This window comes from Pomacea canaliculata, linkage group LG8 (assembly GCF_003073045.1).
Source record: "Pomacea canaliculata isolate SZHN2017 linkage group LG8, ASM307304v1, whole genome shotgun sequence".
Lineage (NCBI taxonomy): Eukaryota > Metazoa > Mollusca > Gastropoda > Architaenioglossa > Ampullariidae > Pomacea > Pomacea canaliculata.
Window position 1 is genome coordinate 1,277,488 of NC_037597.1, and position 19,702 is coordinate 1,297,189.

The 19,702-nt window shown below is 43.5% G+C and overlaps 2 protein-coding genes across 3 annotated transcripts; one reads left to right on the forward strand and one right to left on the reverse strand.

The window, feature by feature from the left end:
* The first annotated feature begins 3,593 nt into the window (after positions 1-3,593).
* On the forward strand, positions 3,594-6,991 carry LOC112569769 (angiopoietin-related protein 1-like). Its single transcript, XM_025247665.1, has 4 exons — positions 3,594-3,816; positions 5,154-5,233; positions 5,639-5,804; positions 6,021-6,991. The coding sequence occupies exons 1-4, from the start codon at positions 3,681-3,683 to the stop codon at positions 6,401-6,403; spliced, it is 765 nt and encodes a 254-aa protein (XP_025103450.1). The 5' UTR covers positions 3,594-3,680; the 3' UTR covers positions 6,404-6,991.
* Positions 6,992-11,124: 4,133 nt separating this feature from the next.
* Positions 11,125-16,117, reverse strand: LOC112571087 (multiple coagulation factor deficiency protein 2-like). Of its 2 annotated transcripts, none has more exons than XM_025249896.1 (5): positions 15,966-16,117; positions 14,625-14,811; positions 13,082-13,162; positions 12,644-12,816; positions 11,125-12,155 (listed from the first exon to the last, which is right to left on the reverse strand). In XM_025249896.1, exons 2-5 carry the CDS (start codon positions 14,786-14,788, stop codon positions 11,962-11,964), a joined length of 612 nt encoding a protein of 203 aa, XP_025105681.1. In that variant the 5' UTR covers positions 14,789-14,811; positions 15,966-16,117; the 3' UTR covers positions 11,125-11,961. The 2 variants fall into 2 exon arrangements, with proteins under 2 accessions (XP_025105681.1, XP_025105682.1); XM_025249897.1 differs by having other exon boundaries at positions 16,025-16,093.
* Positions 16,118-19,702: the final 3,585 nt, after the last annotated feature.

Sequence of the window (19,702 nt, forward strand, 5' to 3'; positions counted from 1 at the left end):
TGAGGCTGTGGGGAGATGTGACTGGGACGAAATAACCAGTTCCCTTCTCAGCTCATGTTAGGATGTCTGGTTTCCTAGCTGTCATGACTAACGGTGTCACTATCATTATCAACATTACTGTGCCGCCACATTACTGGAAGAGGAAGGTTTCAGCTTCCTGTATCAGACTGAATCATGGCCATTTACATTCCAAAAATAAAATGTTGAATGCAAATATATTCAAATGCTAAAGAATATTCAATGCTTTTACATAAGAAAACGAGTCCCACATGACTGGGTTTCTTAGTCTGTTGGCACGTTGCTAGTCGTCTGAATTTAAATTTAGTTATTCTTCTCATGTTCATTATTTATACTACTGGCACCTTTGAGTAGTGCCTTGTTACTATTGCTTCAAGTCTTCCTTTTTTTATGAAAACCTCCAATAGCTGTGCCCCCTCCCTCTTTCATCTCTTCCACCTCCCGACCACCACCCCCTCCTTTGATTTTGTAGTTTGCAGACCGTGCTACTATATTTGCTGTTCTGTTTTCTCAAAGACATTGAGCTAACTACCACTTGAAAAAAAGTACTTTATATGATTATCATTATCATAATTAACATTAATTTAAGCCAAAAGGAGGGGTTATCTTTGGTTATACCTCATGTTACAAAAGCTGATTAGTGCCGGGAGCTGTTTCAACAACTGAGAGTAGAAAGGAAATTCTGTTTTCTCAGACTTGTCAAGGATGTCTGATGGCCTTATCTGGCAGTGGATGGTTGTGATTTAGCTACTCTTTAAAATGACATTTGAACACTCCCCACAGCCTTGAACTATTTGCTGGGGCTCAGTATGCTGTATGAGTTTTCAACTGATATCAGCACGGCGCACCCACATTAACACACTTTTGCTTTGGTCATGGCGGACACAAGCTGCTCGCCTTTTTCATTTCCCGAAAAATGTGAATTAGTCTGGAGTTGGACAAACAGCCGGAACTATTGAGGAGAGCTGGCAGATATCCACTGGGCAGGTGAACTACATCAGTAGTGTGACTGCACACCAATAACATGCCGATTAGAAAGTCAAACATTGCTGTTTTGTGAAGGCTGTATTTCTAGTTTTCGTGTTCATTGATGTCGATTATGCCGTTGTGATCAGGATAAAATGGGATTAAGTTTTATTTCAGAAAGCATATATTATTTGTCCAACTACTTTTCTTTTAGGTTGCTCCTTTCCTCTAGAGAAAAACTGTTGACTGTCCCTAGAGTTAACTGTTGGCGGACATGTTTGCCTTAATTCGTTGCTCAGTTGTCTGGAATCCCCCCAGCCCCAATTTCAGCTAATTTGTTAAAAAGGTCGCTGAGGTCACACAACTTCCCCGAGAGTGAGAAATCCGTTAAGCTCAGGAACATATGACATTGTTATCTATGGATATCCTGTACTCGCTCCCAGTCAACAGGACATTACAAGTCACGGATGTTTATCTGCAACAGCAGCTGTATATGGTAAAAAAGATCGGATGGTTTCGAAAATAAGGACAACGGGGCAAGCGACCATCGCACGTGTGAAGGTCCTGTAACTGTCGCAACTGCAGGAGCACGGACGTTGTCAACAGTCAACAAAGCATCAACCGGAAGTGAGCTTGGGTAGAGACCATGTGAGCGTCAGAGAAGGGAGTAGGACCAACAAGCATGTAACGGTCTGGAACTGATGCTCAGTGTTCACTTCCAATTGGATTGTACTGGAGATGTTCCCAGTAATATCGCTGATTATTTATATCATAGCCTCTTGCCACTTGCTGAAGTCTCATGCCACCCTGACTTCCGTATACACTGGCGATACATGACATTGTGACTGACTATGTCACCTTTTAGAAATGTACACTCAGTGTCCCTTCGCTTGAGGGGAACAGGTCTCCGTAGTTCTGTTTTGATTTGTTGTGATTATAATGACATTGTGTTGATATACGTTTTTAATGGCATCCTCGGGATTGAGCCGGACTGTTTACTTGCCCACGGTCTTTTGTTTTCCATCTACTGAAGATACTGAAGTCTTCTTCAACTCACGCCACGACAGTTTCTTTGTACAAGCCTCACTGCGAGGATTTCTGACTAATAAAGCAAATAATTTCGTGGTCTCAATAGGCAAGGGTTTGGTTTATAGTGAAGTAAAGCATAAATGTACGGTAATTATATCGTGGACATCGAAGTTTCGTTAAAGTCCAACTTCGCGCTGCTCTTCCGGAAGTCTGGTGGTGGATTGCTCGCCGAGACTAACAGCAGAGAACTTCGCAAGAGGCTAAGCGTTGGTCTCGGCACAATAGTCATCAGTCCACCTATACATTCCGTGGATATGATGAATAAAATATACCACAGACCCACTTTATCCTTCTCATAACACCTTCTCTTTCTCTCTGTTTCTTCTTAAAAAAAAAAAGAGCCTTGTATAGCGTTTGCCCCACCTGCTCGTGGAGAAACACAGCCGAGATTGTGAGCAAGCACAATACTTTGTTACTGATTTGTCTGACATTACTTTTGTCTGTCTTTAGCCTCTTGTCACTCTTCAATCTATGAACATTACGCCATTTCCGATCGTTTCCATGGCAACCGATAGAGTGACATGTGCAGCAAAACCATTTTCTGAGCTTCCATTCAATGGCAGACTAGTTGATATAAAAATTAACCCTATCTTGTAGTTGTAAGACCTAATTTTTTTCCCCACAGGACTTGTTGGGCCTTAAAGCAAAGGACTGACTGTGTGATCTTCAACATTTTCAGAAGAAACCGTTAGGCAGACAAGACCGTAAGTCGACGAAGAATCCGAAAGTCGCAGAAGAAAACAAAAGTCAAACAACCCTGCACGGAAACGACGCAAGGAAAAAAGCAATGGCCTTCACAATGGAGACCAAAAACACAATAAACTAATAAAAATACAAAAATTGCGGAGAGCCGCCTCCCCAACAGCAGCTAGGCCAAGGGACGTCACTCCAGGTTTTACTTCTCGTTCTCGTGTTTATTCTTCCTTGTCCCATCCAAAGGTTGCTGATACAAGAATACCATCGTCACCTGGCTCGTGACATAGTGACCTCTCACCCGGACTAGCACCCGGCCATCAGCCACCACCGGTACACACCCTGACGTCACCAGGGGCCGTAGTCATCAAGTCGATACCCGGATGTCAACAGAGGGAACTCTAAGAAAAGTCTTGTTTCCGTAGTTTTTGAACCGTGTCCAGACCCCGCAGGTGTTGTTTTACCCCCGAAGAGGTAATTATACAGCAGTGCCACAGGTGTTGCAGGGCAAACAAATGTGAAGTAGTGTTCGCCGGCTGTGAACATCGCTTTGTAACCTCGGAAACAGGGCGCTTCTCCTTGAGTTCCCTTGTTTGCTCTGGGGACAGGACTTATTCTTGCTTCATAACCACGGCCCCAGAGCTCTGGGTGACTGTGTGCACAGATAGCAGGCTGACCATTGTGCAACCTCTCACCCTCGATTGTGACGGACCCCTTCCCACTTGCACCCCTCCCCACTGTTTATAGCGAGTGTAACGGCGGAGCTCACATGACCACGTGACCCAACGGAAATTGCGACACAACCAGCAGGTCTCACCACACATACACACAGTTATATAACTCGTGGTCTCACCATACATACTCACTCATACCAGAGAGGTGGTGAGTGCAGCAGTGCAGTAACTCACGTTGTCATGGCGACTCATCGACCGACACCGAGGACGACGGCTGTAGTGCTGATGCTGATGGTGGTGTGGGGCGCTGCAGTGCACGCTGTCGTCACACCGGGAGGGAAAATCCTGAACTTGCACGACCCCGTCAAGTACAAAGGTGAGGTGGCTGCCGACTGAGTATGGGGGTAACAGCAGAGTGGCTACAACATGTCAGATGTAGCAGGCATCCAGCGAGCCATCTTTTATTTACTGTTTACACAAAGGTGTTGACAACTTTCACCAAGCTGAATCCAGACTTGGAAAGTAAAAGAAATCTTGCATTGAATGCATAACTTATATTGCAAACTAGTGGAGGAATATTATGTTTCTAAAATATCCCTTTTATCCCAGCAATTCTAATGGCTTAGATAACGTTTAAATTTATTTATATTTGAATTAGAATATCATCTGTGCCTACAATAAAAGCATAAACCTAAAAACTTTGGCATCAACAGAATAAACCGCAGGATTTTCAACGGTTTAAGTTTACGCGATGAGAGGCAGTAACGACGAGAGAAGAGCGTTTGGTGTCCTGTACACGGATGGTAATCACGACTGGCAGTCGGTCACAGGCCCTCGCCATCAACGTCCGTGTTGTCTGCGTGACCTCCAGGTCAACACACGGAACTCCTGTCCCGGGTGTCCGGTCGCCTGACATCACTGTCATGACACAGACGGTGCCAGGGGGATGTGGGGCCTTGGGCAAATAGAACACTCATGTGAGTGCGGGGCCTTGGGTGGTCCCCACCCCACCCCTGGTCATGACACACTCAAACATCAACACCGTGTCGTTCTCCACGTTATCGCTGCGTCGTTGGGCGATAAAATACAAAGGGAGGGATCGCTTCAGCAAGCCTTTTCACTTGAGACACGACCAATGTACAGTGTATAGAGTTCATGTTAAACATTAAGCTGTGGTGGAGAATCTTTCTCGTGTTCATCCATCACCAAGTCTTCTCCTATCCGCCATGCAGCCAGTCTACAGACGTACCTAGAGAGTGAATACAACATGTGTTGCTATGAAGTCAAAAGTAGACATAACCGAGAGACACTAAAAGTCCATGTGTCAATGAGGGTCACCTCCCCACCATTTTTCCTAAGTGATTAAAAAAATAAATAAATAAAGCGATAGAAATGCGCAAGGGTAATATTGTTTAACGAGGGTTTAAAAATAACGGGACAGATATCCTGACTCAGAAGTCACTGATGTTTCCATTGAAATGCTGACCTGGTTTTCAAATGAAAGAATACTAACCTAAGAAAATTTCCGTCTGAAGGACCTTTCATACATGACGAGGAAAAAATCCCACCCCACCCTATCTTTTCACAGGTTCCGGGATTCACAAATTTCGACATCGTCTTAAATTGATTGTATTTTTCTGTCTCCGATAGATTGGTGTTTAAAGTGTTTGAGTCTTGGACATACATTTCATTCTGCATGACATTCATTTGCAGACTGCAGTCACCTGCTCAAGGCCGGCTACAACGTTAGCGGGACGCACGTGCTATGGATGAACGCCTCGGCCTCGTTTTTTGTGAGTGGGACGCACGTGGCACGTGACCACGTCACGCTGTGTAACGTGTGACTAACGCTTAGAGCCAAGAGAGAGAAAGATTTTTATTTTTAAAGATGTGCAGTTCTGTAAAACATGTTTTCCCTAGGACACCATGGCAGATGCAGATAACAGCTGGAAGTTCACACCTCGTCAAACAGACGTAACCCTCTCGTTGTGTCCTCTATGCGCGATGTTTACAAGAGAAGAAGTTCTATATATATATATAGGAATATAATTATTTCTTCCCATGTTATACCACTGTTCCATTCCACTACACCCCACCTTCACACATTATTTCTGTGACTTAAAAACGGAAGCGCATGTATATGTTACAAGATGTCTGCTATGGATGTCACGTGATGTTGACCGGTTTGTTGTCCTCAGATCGACTGCGAGTTCGTCGATGGTCAGGCCTACAACGTCATCCAGCGCCGGGTGGACAACGTCGTCGACTTCCGCCAGCCTTACAACGTGTACACTGTGGGCTTCGGACAGACCCAGGGTAGCTACTGGGCCGGTCTCAACTCCATCAACTACCTCACCTACACGGGTTAGTGATGCTGATACTGATTGCAAGATTCCTATAAACCGATGTAACCCTGAAGACACCCGACTAGCGAGAGCAGCTCACCCACGTGCAGTTCTCTCCGCCACGAGCTGGATTAACATTCAACTTCCGTCTTGGCGTTTGCATGGAACACTAAGCGTTTCCATCTTCGCCAGGAACTGTAATAAAATGGCGAATTGTAACTTTGTGCGGTTGCAGGGAACACCAAGCTGGTCATCTACATGCAGGACTGGTCGGGACACAACCAGAACGTCATGTACTCCTACTTCCGGGTGGACGGGTCGCAGTATCGCTACCAGATGCACGTGAGCGGCTTCAGCGGCAGCATACCCGACGACCTCAGCTACCATAACGGGATGGTGTTCGCCACCTACGACTACCCCGACACCTACAGCTGCGCCGTGCACATGGGCGCCGGGTGGTGGTACAACTACTGCGCCTACACACTGCTCAACGGCCGCTACTACTACGGGGGGAAGTACGTTCCCTCCACGGGCTTCTACGACGGAATCTTTTGGAAAAGTTGGCAAGGCTTCGACTACTCACTCAAGTTCGTGTCCATGCAACTAACCAGTGGCTGACCAGTGACTGAAGGACAGTTGCCACCCACCAAGAGGTCTATGGGTGGGGTGGGTGGGAGGGGTTCGATGCTTGCTTTGCTATAATTATTTTTACCGTTGGCAGAAGAAACCATTCGGCAGAATGTAGGATAGAAGCAGAAATCATGTCCAGCGGTTTGATGGGGTCGTTGTGGGTAGTACTTGTAGAGTGGGTAGTACTTGTGGAGTGGGTAGTACTTGTAGAGTGGGTAGTACTTGTATGGAGTAGGTACTGCACAAAAGGCACATTTAGTAATTCACAGTACTTGTATGAAGTGTAGACCTGCTCTCCAGTAGCCTTATAATCGGACATTGTACTGTGTGGCAGCGAGGAGACAGCTCCAGTCTATCATCAGACGCCGCATCATTCCAACACCAAGAACTGTGGGGAAGCCATGGACAGAAGCAGTATTATATTTCTGTAGTGTGTCAATCCCAGAGATGATTATTATTCTCATACCGCCGATATCCTACTCTGCCACATCAGCTCACTTTGCATGATCTTTGTGTTTTTATTTTATTTTGTAATGGGTGTAATATCTTAATAAAGGAATCTGAAGCTGCCAGAAAGACGAGGCTTTTTCTTTCATTTTTGTGCAAGATCGTAGCACAAACACAAACATGATCTCAGTCATTCTACCACACAATGATTAACACACCGATTTTTCCAAGTATGGTATGAATCATCTCGTGACATGGAGTAAAATGGAAACAGGAAAGATGATTTGACTCTTAAACGGAACTCGATAATAAAAATGATTTCTGACGATGACCAACTTTACTGATTATTGTGGACAATTATACTCGGGAAGTTTGTTCAGATACAAAAATAAAACAATAAAACAAGTGCCAGTCACAAGATAAAGATGACAAGATAAGTATACGGCTGTGCATCATAGAAAACTTACAAACAAATCTTCTATTTAGACCAATCGTAAGACACATCATCACACTGACAACTCATCTCTGGCTGATTGGCTGGATAGCTGGACGGCTGAGGGAAGTCAGCAACTTGTGTGGACATTTCAATACAAATGACCATATTGCATTCAAAGGAATGTGTGTGAACAAACTATCATCACTGGGACACGTGTTAACACATGATTACTTATGTTTAATAGAATGATGTGTACATATCTTAATCAGATGCTCACCTGACCAGCAGGTAGATGTTTCCACTATTCGGCATGGCAAGAAAGGACTGCTTAGCTCAGATCGCTCTCTGTGATGAAAGACAAGAAGATTTAGGATGAGAACTTTAAGCGGATGAGCAATGACAATAGTTTTGTTCCAAGGTAAAAACCAATTTCAGATAACCTTAGTCATCGAGATCAGCAGGACATGTTGTGTCTGGCATACAAGAACAGCCTCTGTCCCAAAGGAAGACGTGTACTTACTTAGCGGCATCAAGTAAGACAGAGGTCGGGATCAGGAACTTAAAGATAGGTTTATAATATTCCTTCCCCACCCCCAGCAACATTTTAGGCCCGGGAGTTAAGTTTTTTTCAAATAAAACTTTTAAAGCAAAATGTTTGCTGACTAAAAATTCCTCCAGTTTTTGTGGGAACTGTCCGCTGTTTGGGCACATAAATGGGACGAAGGCGAGGGAAAGACTGCGAAAACTTTATTCAATAGGGCTCTGCCTTCTTTTTGTAAACAAATATACATGGTAAATGCTATCCGATTATCGCAAACTAAAATTTCCCTTATATAAGAATATACTACTAATAATAATAATGTAAATAACGACATCAGCAAAGAAAAAAAAAAAAGGGGGGGGGTCGCCAACTGAATAAAACACATCCAAAACACAAAACACAAAAGTGTGACACTGTCTCCCTTTACTTCTGTATCCCAAAGGTAATTCACTGTTAAATACCTTGATTTCAAACGGGCTTTAGACTGGACTCATCTATCGGTGCCTTGTCACACCCACATGTTCACAGGGTCGAGCCGGCCATCCACCATCTTCAGGCCGTGAGAGTGTGAAAACTCCTGGAGCACAGCGAAACAAGCAATTGCTAGAAGCCTTTTAGAAACATGTCCTGTCACACAATAATTCCCACAATGACAGTAACCTTGAAACAGGTGAACTCGTGGCGACACACGGCCACAGTTAGTCACCTGCATGGAACATTCCCATCATGCCAAGCAGTTTCATGTTTTTCGTCCAGCTCGGTTCCCGAAGTAAATATTTCGTGATAACGTGAGCCTCTGAGAAATAATATTAGGACACTACTGGACAGTCCTGACAGTACATCGATTTTCTTGTTCCTTGAAGAAGTATGTTACATACTTATGTAATGAAATGAAGTGGAATATTCACAACAGCAGTCGGCAGAAACTGGAATTTTTTTAATAGATTGGATTCTCAAGGTGAAGAAAAATAATGCAGACCCTGTGCTGTTAGGGAGTCGGGGTGGGTGGGAGAGAAACACGTGAAAAAACAAATTCTTATGTGAGATCAGTTGACGAGTGTTGTTAGTTTGCAGTCAATGGACTTGGAGAGTGAACAACACGAGAAAAGCAGGGTCAGCCCACAGACAGACTGAGTATTGAAGTTTACAATAGTTCATCAAATGATGGCACAAACCGTGCGAACTCCTTGAGTGAGAGAGATAAGGCAAAGTAAGGTGGTTGACATTTCCCCACAGTCACCTTTAACACAAAGTGCACCTACTTCCCCCCTCCCCATGCTGGGCTTGTGTAAACAATCTCACAGACCTCAGTCTGCCATGTCAGCTCGGGTCTCATTATACAAATATACCAGACTTGCTAGCCACCCCTACCCTAACCCTAACTCTACAGTTTCTCAGCCATGTGAAGGTGAAGAACAAAGATAATGGGATCCTGGTAAAAAGATGAGGAAGTGGAACACGGGGTGGAGCGTTGTGTGGACCCTTAATTAACTGCCTTAATAAACCGGGAGAAAGGGTATTACTGTAATTTAAAAATTAGGTCAGGTAGGGAGGGCCACCAGCCCCGAGAAATGCACTTGTTCCTAGAAACTTTCTTTTACCTGTTGCGGTGACTGTTGCTTGCGAGACATTGCGATAAACACTTATATGTATAAAATGTGCAGTGGTCATATTCACGCTTTTTTAAGCTTTTGTGTTCATTATTTTATAATAATCGCCATCCACTTTATTCATTAAGATTTTTAATTGGTGTAGGGGGCATTGGTACTAGGAGGCTACTTTAAAAGAAAAATAAAAACCTGTACGGATGCTGGATGCTACTCTGCCTTGACTACTAGATTGGAAAACTCAAGACAAGGGAGATAACACGGACAGTATAATCGCTGTATAAAACGAAGTAGACTCCCCTTGTGTAACTTGGCAGTGGCTCTCTAAGGGTTTGATATGACCAGGTGCCATTGTTAATTAACTCAGGGTCCATTAGAAAAGCTGCAGTATCTTCTGCATATTCCACTTCTCTCAGTAGCTCAGTGCTTAATGGATGTAATGCTCTCTCTCTCTCACACATCAATACGTTCATACTTATCAGTTGTGATGTATTGAAGACATGACTTCCTTGCGAGCTCAGGTTCGCTTGCTTCAGACAAAGCTGGAGAGTCCAAGAGTAGCATTCACCGTGTCTGTCGATGAAGCTTCACCAGCTGTCCCGGCATCGGATGTCCTCAAGAGAAATGGCCACGAGGTCATCTTGTGTCACAATGATGGCAGCATGCGGTTCCTCACCTGTACTGCTGCGGTCAGTCTTCACTCCGGCGACTTGGTCACAGTCGCTCAAGGAGGTAGTCTGGGCTCCATCTACGCTGGAGTCGGTTTTCTCAGGTTTCAGAATTAATTAGCAGCAACTGTGGCCTAATCATCGAAATGAACCAAGTAGCTATGACAATGATGGGTTTAATGACTTCAGGATGTTCCAGACAAAGACAGGGCGATGGCGGCTTCACGATGTTTGAAGCATCAGGATTGTGTTTGTGTTCTGATGTCAGTTGTAGTGTTTGAACTATTCGTTCAACATTTATTTTGTGTTCGCTTGTTGAAACATCCTTAATCTTTCTCTCTCTACAGTCAGCTGTGTAGCTTGTAGAATGTTTTTCTGTTGAGATTAGTTACAAGCCACAGTCCACATTAAGGTCAGCGCATGTAGTCTTTGTTTGTTCGCAGATCGTCATCATAGGTTTGAACAATTATTTTTATACTTCATGAGACTTCTTGTGAAATTTCTCTAAAATTTTCTGAAATTTGAATTTTTATTTTGTTTTGTCGGTGTGTGTGCACAATGCTCTCTTGTTATTTGTGCTTCTGCACTGAGGCCCATGAGGCCATTATTCTTTATATCCTAAGCTGAGGAAAGACTTTTTTTTAACACGGTCGATGATTTTTTAAAATAGAAAGTAAATAATAATGGTAATATTGTTACTTTTCAATTTTTTAAAATCCAGAACGATGCTTACAGTATTTGGTGTGCCGAAAAGAACAAAATCACAGCAAAGGATAAGAAAGTCATCACATATCACTTGCAGAGAAAACGTGTCACCTTAGAAACTGTTAACTCTTAAAATCGAACGAAAATTTCTGTTCTAGTTATGCGATACTCTGTTCCTTTCAAAATTACAGTTTCACCTGGGAAGACCAAACTACATTTTACTCAGTGGGACCTTGATTCTCTCCTGCACGAGAGTCTGTTGACTTTCTCACACCTGGCACAAGTACAGCACGAACGCTGAGATGTTCCTTGTCTGACAAGATTTATTTCCACAGTTGTACGCCAGTCACGAGACAGGTAAACACATGCAGCAGCGCCAGACTCCACATTCAATCAGCGTTAATGAGGTTAATTAAGACTTGAACCCAGACTAGCATAGCAAAGAACTAACCAATGTTTTTATGACATTCAGAAAGGTCTAGACACTCGATTGTTCTCCTTTGCTCTGAGAAGCCGCCGATGCTTCTTTAGGTTTGGATTTTCATCAAACACTAATAAATTCTTTGTACTATCAGCAATTACTGAGGATTAACTAGTGCAAAGAGTAAATAAAATAGTTTTGTTTCACGAAGTCACTCAAAAAGATCAAGACTCAGTTTGCATCTCCTCCGAGAACTCCAAAGCATCTTCCGGTGTGGATTTCCATCAAACAAGACCGTTAAAAAATTCTTGAAACAATTTCTGTTAAAAAAGCCCACTAAAACCGTTGGAATAAACACTCCTATCTACTTCTACTTCAGAAAGTCGAATTAGGTTTTTTCCCCATTTGTTTGAAATGAAGTAACATAAGTTGTAAAATAAGTGTGGAAATTACAAATGAAATTTATAAATAAATAACTAAATAGCTACATCGTTGACAATGACTTCATGATCGCACGACTTGTGCGTACAGATGAGTTTGTAGTGTGTGTGACAGGTGACTATGGAGAGAAAACATCAGTTTTGTTTCCGATTTATCTTAAAGTTCATTATTTATATGCGCTGGGTGTCGGCGTCAGCACAAGAGAAGGAAGGGAGTGATTGTGTCCCCTGACAAATGTAGGCGGCGACAGATGGCTACGTCACGATGGTGCAGCCTGCGACTACAGCAGCGCCTCCTTGGGTTTGTTGGCCAACTCCGCCTGCTGCTGGCGGTACGCCTCGGCCTGGCGCAGCATCTCCTGCTGCATCTTCAACATCTGCTTGGCGTCGCGCCGCCTGGCGACAATGTACTCGGGGTACGTCAAGTACCCGTCTTTGTCCACGTCATCCGTCTCCAAAACCTTGTCCACGACCTCTGTCAACAAACGATGTCATGTCCGTCTGATACACATCCATAGTCTGCCTTGACTTCCATTTCATATTTATTGTCATTATCCTACGTCTACATCCATTATTCTATTCATTGTCATTATACCGTGTCTTCTTTTTTTCTTTCTTCTTTTTTTCTTTTTTTTTTTAAACTGTCTGCATCATTTTCTATCCTTCCACGCGATTCGTCAATATTTACAATCTCAACAAACGGGACTGTCGAAAGCGAACAAAAGCTTCTACCGAGAACTAAGCAAGTACTTTGCCCCTTGTCTCTATCCATTTCCACTGTCTACTTCCATCCATTGTTACTAAGTTCTCTCCATTATTACTCATTTTCTTTCTGGCTTCCTGTCAATATCCGCCACCCTTGCTTTAACATCTTTCTCCTACTTAGAAGTTGTCACTTTTAATATTCTCTAATACGAAGATAAATTATTCTGGGTCTTAAAAAGACAGGTAAAAACTACTCACGCACAATGCCCTGCATAAACTGCAGGTACCTCTCCTTCTTCAGCTTGGCGATGTCGGGGGCCGTCTTGCCCTGCATCTCAAACGGCATCAGTTCCGGCGGCTGCATCATGTGGGTCAAGGCCTTCATGATCTCCTGGCCGTCCAGCAAGGTGTCGTTGTTGCTGTCGTGCAGCCTGACGGACAGCAAGACAATCAAAGGATCCCTTAGCTACCTTGTCTTAGGATCACATACACACAAATATTTGTATAATTATATCAACATGCAGACGGCACAGAACACACACAATGCAACAAAAAAGATAATTGGAAGAGTTATTCTCAGAAATGGTGACAGATGTTACAAAACAGCTCTGTCACGAAAATTATTGCCAAGACAATCTAAAATTCTACTTAATTAATTGCAGAAAAAATATAATAAATAACAGTAAAAAGACGCACCGGAAATAGTGGAACTCCATCTCTTCTGGTGACAGGTCCTTGTTGATGTTGATCTCATTTTTCAAGTGTTCTCTGAGGTGCCTGAGAAATAAATCCCACAGGTGACCCACCACAGCAGATCAGAAAGAATCAAAAGTAAGACTTTTAAATAATTAAGTTTTCTTAATTAAGCAGAAACTTGCGAGAAAATATCTGCGATGCTATTAACAAAAAATAAAAAAAACTAATAAGGGGAAGCAACATCCTCGTTCTCTGTAAGGAACGTATTTCAGAGTTATCTACCATAGCACTATCAGGCTTTCTGCAGCATCGCAGTGTGTGTGTGATATCCTGTCTGTTATTATTATAATCATCAATTTGTATTTTTCCAGGCAGTCTCTTGGTAAGAAAGGAAAGACCATTGATGTGAAACTAAAGGACAGACCCTGGCTGACTCGCCATACCGCACATGGCAGCTGTGTACATGGCCGGCTGTCTGGCTGTCAATATAATCTAAGCTGATGGTTCTGAGTAAAACAATAATGCTCTCCTTTCCAATCCCCATCCCCATCCCCCAACTCTGCTAGTTCTGCTTGAATGCGATCACCTGCCTTACTGCAACTCCACCTCCAAACTTTGTCAATATTTGGGACTGCCTGCCACTGTAGTTTCATATTTTTGATATTTTTTTAATTTCAAGACTAAGGTTTGTAAAATTTTATTTTCAATATCTGTTCTTGTTTCACGCTGGTTTGTATGAAATTACGAGTGGTGAGATGGCTGCGTGGTGGTTTCAGCAATTCTATTACAGCGCAGGATCTGTCCAATAGTTTTAGGCCAGTGGACAGGACAACAAGCACAAACATCTTCAAACAAGTCACAAAAGGCCGCTTTCTGGGTGTGATAAAGCAAGAAATTATGGGCATGACACAGTCAGAAAACAAGAGCGAAGAGCAATATTAATGGGTGTCATGAACGAGGAGGAGGTTGAGTGGGGGAGTCGCAACACATCAAAGTCTGGATGTTACCAAGAACAAATCACGTGACAAGAAAAGTAAACTTCAAAGGTTTTGAAGACAAATTTTCCAAGCCCATTATGAACAAAGAAAACCGGTTCTGAGATCTAGAACTTTCTCTAGTATCAGCTATTGAAAACAGTTTCAAAAGCACATCTTTTCCCATTTTTGTTTGTTTTCTGGATTGTGCAGGTTTCAAATGTTTACATGAAATACATTTAAAAATTAATAATAAATAATAATTGCTTGTTTCTCTTCATTCTATTTTCATAGCATTTTATGACCATATTAATAGAGAAATCATGTTTAATCTATTCGTTATTGCAAATTGATGATTAATTATTAATAGTAACCTAGCAATAATTCAAATGATCAATACGAATTCATAATGGGGCTGATTTACAGTTCAGCAATACTCTTGAGTAAATGAATGTGAATACACTGTCTTCTGTCGACAACATATTTGCAAGTAAGATGAATTATTATTATTTAATTAATTAATTTATTTATTTATTTGCATTCTCTCAGCTCAAAACGTTTAAGCTTACTCTTGATTTCCGACCACGTTTGGATCGTGAAAGCTTGTAGGTGGCTGCTGCATATTTTCGCTGTGATGACCCGCATGACCTTTCACCTTCCAAGAGGTCATGATCAGCAATAGGGCGCAGCAAGCAACCGAGGAACCCACTTTAGTCACCATCGTCAGCAGCATGAAGCGGTGAGGTCACAGGTCGCCTGGGTGAGCAATAATAAACGAAGAAGAGACAATTACAAACATAAAATCACACAATTCAAGATGTCAGCTCATTCCATTAGCTATGACTATAAATGTCAGTGACTCGTTTCCCCATTGCCTAGCTGTCCGGCGGTGTGATGTGTGTCACGGAGGAGTATGTTATGTGTCCCTCGTGTCTGCTACAAGTCCAGAGCTAAGGTAAGTGGAAGCTGAAACACGCTGAGGTCAAAGTTTACGACATCGACGACTACCGGTAGTGACATGCATGAGTGATTGCAGCCGGAGACGCCATTGACCTCTGTGGGTCTTCAAGATGAGGCTGCAGTGTAGCCACACACTTACACGTACATCATCTGTGAGTCGTCTGCTCGCTGCTGAGTGTAATTATCATCGGTTTACAACGGAAATCCACTTTGTGTTCATAGATTAACAAGTGTACTGTAGGTTCACACTGTTCACATTACACTTATTACTAGCTTACACGCACTTCGTAGTGTATTTAATAACGGCTGTGTCAATAGATTAACAAGTGTACTGTAGGTTCACATATTACACTTATCACTAGCTTACACGCACGTAAGTCCACGGGTATAGCCAATGACTAATGATCAAAGACTGTTTATCAGCGGTTTTCACACTGTATATTGTATACATCCATTCTGGTTAGTGGACGCAAGTTTCATCACACATACCTGACAAGGTATGGTCGCTGCACCCGCTGACATCATCTCGTTGTCAGTGCACACCATTCATACATTTTACAGTTACATACATCTTACATTCACATACATTGTACATTTACATACATTTTACCGTTACATACATTGTACATTTGTACAGGCTGCATGTGGCAGCTTCACGAAGCTCTCGACTTTGCGAGGGCAAAGCATCCTTACACGACATGAACAAACATATTTTCTATGTTAATTTATTTACGAGGAGGAGGCGCAGGGCTGTCACGATTCACACACACAACGCTGAGCGTGACCTGTCAAGCGTGACAACCAGGCGGTCAGCCATATTGCACCTTCTCTGGCAGCATCCAGTCTCCGCCGGAGTCATTAGTTAATAACACGAGTTAATAATGATAATCATCACAATAATAATAAGTACAGTCGGTGGTTGCAATCAAACACAAGCCAAGGCTACTCACCGGAGTCGTTGATACGCAGCAGACCAAAGTCCCACGTGACTCACTGACAGACGTCTTACCTGCAGCAGGTGAGAGAGGCTGACGGGAAAGTCCAAAGGACCAGCGTGTGCGGGACCGTGTCGTGGCAAGACAGTTGGGGGTGAAGGGGTTGGGGGAAGGGGCTTGCTAGCAAGTACAGGGCTTCATCTGCGGCTCGTCGTTTGGAAAACGCTGGTGTGGTAATAAACTCAACCACTCCGCCATTTTGTCGACTGCATTGCTTTGTTGAGCTGTGTATTTGTCAACAAAACCTAGGCCTTTGTCCATGGCCAACATCCGGTTTAGGATAAACAGGACGATACTATATTTTATTATCAACTAACATAGGCTGTAAAGGTTATTATCGGCAAACATCAGCTCAGAGGTCGTGACTGTGAAGCCACTCGCCTCTCACACGCGCGTGCAAACAGAATATTGTAAACTCATCAGAGCTCAGATGTTGCGATGTAAGGAGTGTGAGACTAAAGCGGTGTGTAAGTGTGTGAGTGAAGGAGAGAGAGAGGGTGGGTGTTGGTTCTCCAAAGGGCTAACGTCTGTCGTTCTGATCCTCCAATATTCTAGTTTTCTGTCTGTGAAGAGGTTTAAGTCTGTTTGCTTCTTTCTTTTAACTTGAAGACACATTCCTGCTCACGTGTCATCTCACAAGGGGGAACCTGTACAGGTGGGTGCTTTAATTGCTGTAAGGGTAGTTACATGTGGCAGCAAGACGTATGTGAGGTGTATGGGAGGCGAGGAGGCCAGGAGGGAGGCACCTAGCGACTCAGCCACACAACTCGCTCCACGACATCCTCCCGCCCTGACGTCACCAAACTGCCAACTGTCCACGTGCCCCGGGGGCTCATCTGCTGCACTTGAAGCCAGTCGCCAGTCTCGTTAATGATGAAAAATCACCTGTCAACAGACCTACACGCTGACTTCCTTTCTCAACGCGAGCATGCGCGGAAGATGACTTCCGCCTCTCGATACCCACGCACGCTACTTCCTGCTTCAGCAGCCGCCGAACTCAGCTGGCGAGTCAGTTCGAAGTATTTTTAAAGAATCGATCTTCCAATAATAATCCAGTCACTAGTCATCATAACTCAGTCCAGTGAATATTTTACAACATTTTCCCCGACACTCTGATTTCACAAATGTCTTCTCATCTCATTTACCTGACGATGGGCGCTGCTGACATCAGTTACACTTCATTACAGCCACAGACAGACCACGTGTACCCCGGGTGACGGCACGAGACAGGGAACTGGACACAGCAACAGCAGCCGACTGAACGATGGAGGCTTTGCACCTTCGTAGTCGATGCCGTGCGAGTTTTAATGTTTAGTGTGTAGTTTACATGTCATTATGATTTGTGTCAAGAGTACAACTGGTGATTAGTGTAGATGTCACAGATGCCTTGATGGTTAGTGTGTCACGTACACAGGTCGTCAGGGTCACTGTTGACATTCGATATTCGATAGATGAGTATGCGGTTAGTGTAGAGGTGACATGTGTCATTACAGATATGAGTATGTAATAAGTGTAGAGGTTACAAATGTCGTGGTTAGATAGAATACAGACATCCTGATTAGTGTATAGGTTGCAGATGTAATAATTAGCGGTTAAATTAAATATATGATCCTCACTGTGCAGGTTACAGATAAAGTAATGATCATTACAGAAAGTTCAGGTATGATAACCAGGGTGCGGGTTACAGATGTGGTGATCAGCATGGACCCTACACTAATGATGAGCATGAAGATTACAGCTGTGACAGAGATGTTGCGATTGTGTCTACAGTTCACTGGAGCTTATTGCTGCTTCTCTCTCGTCTTCACAAGTGAACTGTGTATTTGTGCGTGCGTGTGTGTCCATATGTGTGTGTGTGTGCGCGCGCTAAATGATGTTGACATAAAGCTGCACACAAAAACATAACACACACGCACGCACACACACACACACACACACACACACACACACACACACACACACACACACACACACACACACACACACAGACACACACACACACACGCACAGAGGTATACTTAACGTTGCAAACACTCAGCATAAGAAAGGAGTTCTCTCCCCTTGATCCCCCAGTTACTCCCCCTGTCCATCTCGCGGCCTCTCCACACCCGCTCCTGGAGCGGACTTTTCTTCCAGCGGCAAATTCAATTTTTACTTCTCCCACCAGCGAAAACATAAAAAGCTGGGCAGAAAATGGAGAAAGTCCTCGACTGGGGGCTGAAGTGGGCCTCGGTGTGGCGGGCCGGCCGGAGCGAAATGGCCGCGCTAATGCAATGACCCTGGATGGCCATATGCTGCCGGCCCTCCTCCTGCTGCACACCACGCGCCGCCCCACACTTACTCTCTTATTGTGGCACTGTATGCACCTCCACCTTAAATACACACTTTAGTCATCGCATCATCTTCTCTGTGGAAATGGACAGCACGGATCGTAGTCACAGGTGAGGCAGGTAATCACACTGAACGTTCAGTCAAACAACATCGACACTCGCTTCCCGGTTTGCTTTGAAATCCTCTCATACACCGTTAGTCCTATGTTTCACATGCCATTGTAAATAAACGACTCAGCTCTCCAGCTTTATAGCACAACTAACTCAGTTTTTATCACTGAAACTCAAATCAAGTTTTGCCATTTAAGAGACAGAGGTCTTTATCTGAAATAGTTGTCTGTCTGTCTGTCTGTCTGTCTGTTGTCTGTCTGTCTGTCTGTCAGACGTTGGTCGTTACACAACTGACAACTCCAAAAACACAGAATTTGTGAGAGACTACCACCACTATTTTTTGTACACAAGTGCACTGCCATCCTCACCCTCTACACTTGCGGTGTTATTTATTATTAGGACAGTAAGATGATATTAATTTATTGTTTACTAAACATGTAACTATTAGACTTTAGTAATGTGATCTCACATTCTTTAAGTGGACATTTTTATTGTCCAATCTCTTAAATACCCCCAAGGGTTATTGATAAACATCTCTTCAAACTTACCTCATTATTACTGTTATTGGAAGATAATACATAATACATGTTAATATAACATTATACATCGTTCGTTATAAAGAAGGATCTTTTACATCAGCATCACACAACTGGTTTGTAAATGGATATGATATGGATTTGACTCTTTCTTACTCAAAGTGCACCTGGCTTTACCAACTTTAGTCAAGTGTACACAGCCCTGCCTATATTTATATATACATTAGTCAAGTGTACATGCAGACAGAGTGGACGAGGAAGCAGGGCTGCAGACAGAGAGAAGGAGGAAGCAGGGCTGCAGACAGAGAGAAGGAGGAAGCAGGGCTGCAGACAGAGGACGGGACAAGAGACAAAGCAGTGTAACCTTTGGTGGACAGAAAACAAAAAGAAGTGCATGAAAGGCAATTGCAGGTGAGTGAAAGTGGTGTTGACGGACCTAATGGAAGGAGATGCCTTCACCCCTGGGGAAGAAGCAACTGCCACTAAAAGAATGTTCTGACTTAAAAGGTCAGACCTGCATGGCGTTGCCAGGCAACCAGAAGTGTGTACACTGTCCCAGTCGCAACATCTCTCCCCTCTCTCCATACAACCGCTGTCTGCCGGAGTTAGAGAGAAGGAGCGAGGGGGATAGTAAGAGAGAGAGTGAGAAAAAGATCTGAAAATACCGATTCTATGCAAGTGTATGTGTGTGTGTGGTGTCTGCGTAATGTGATGT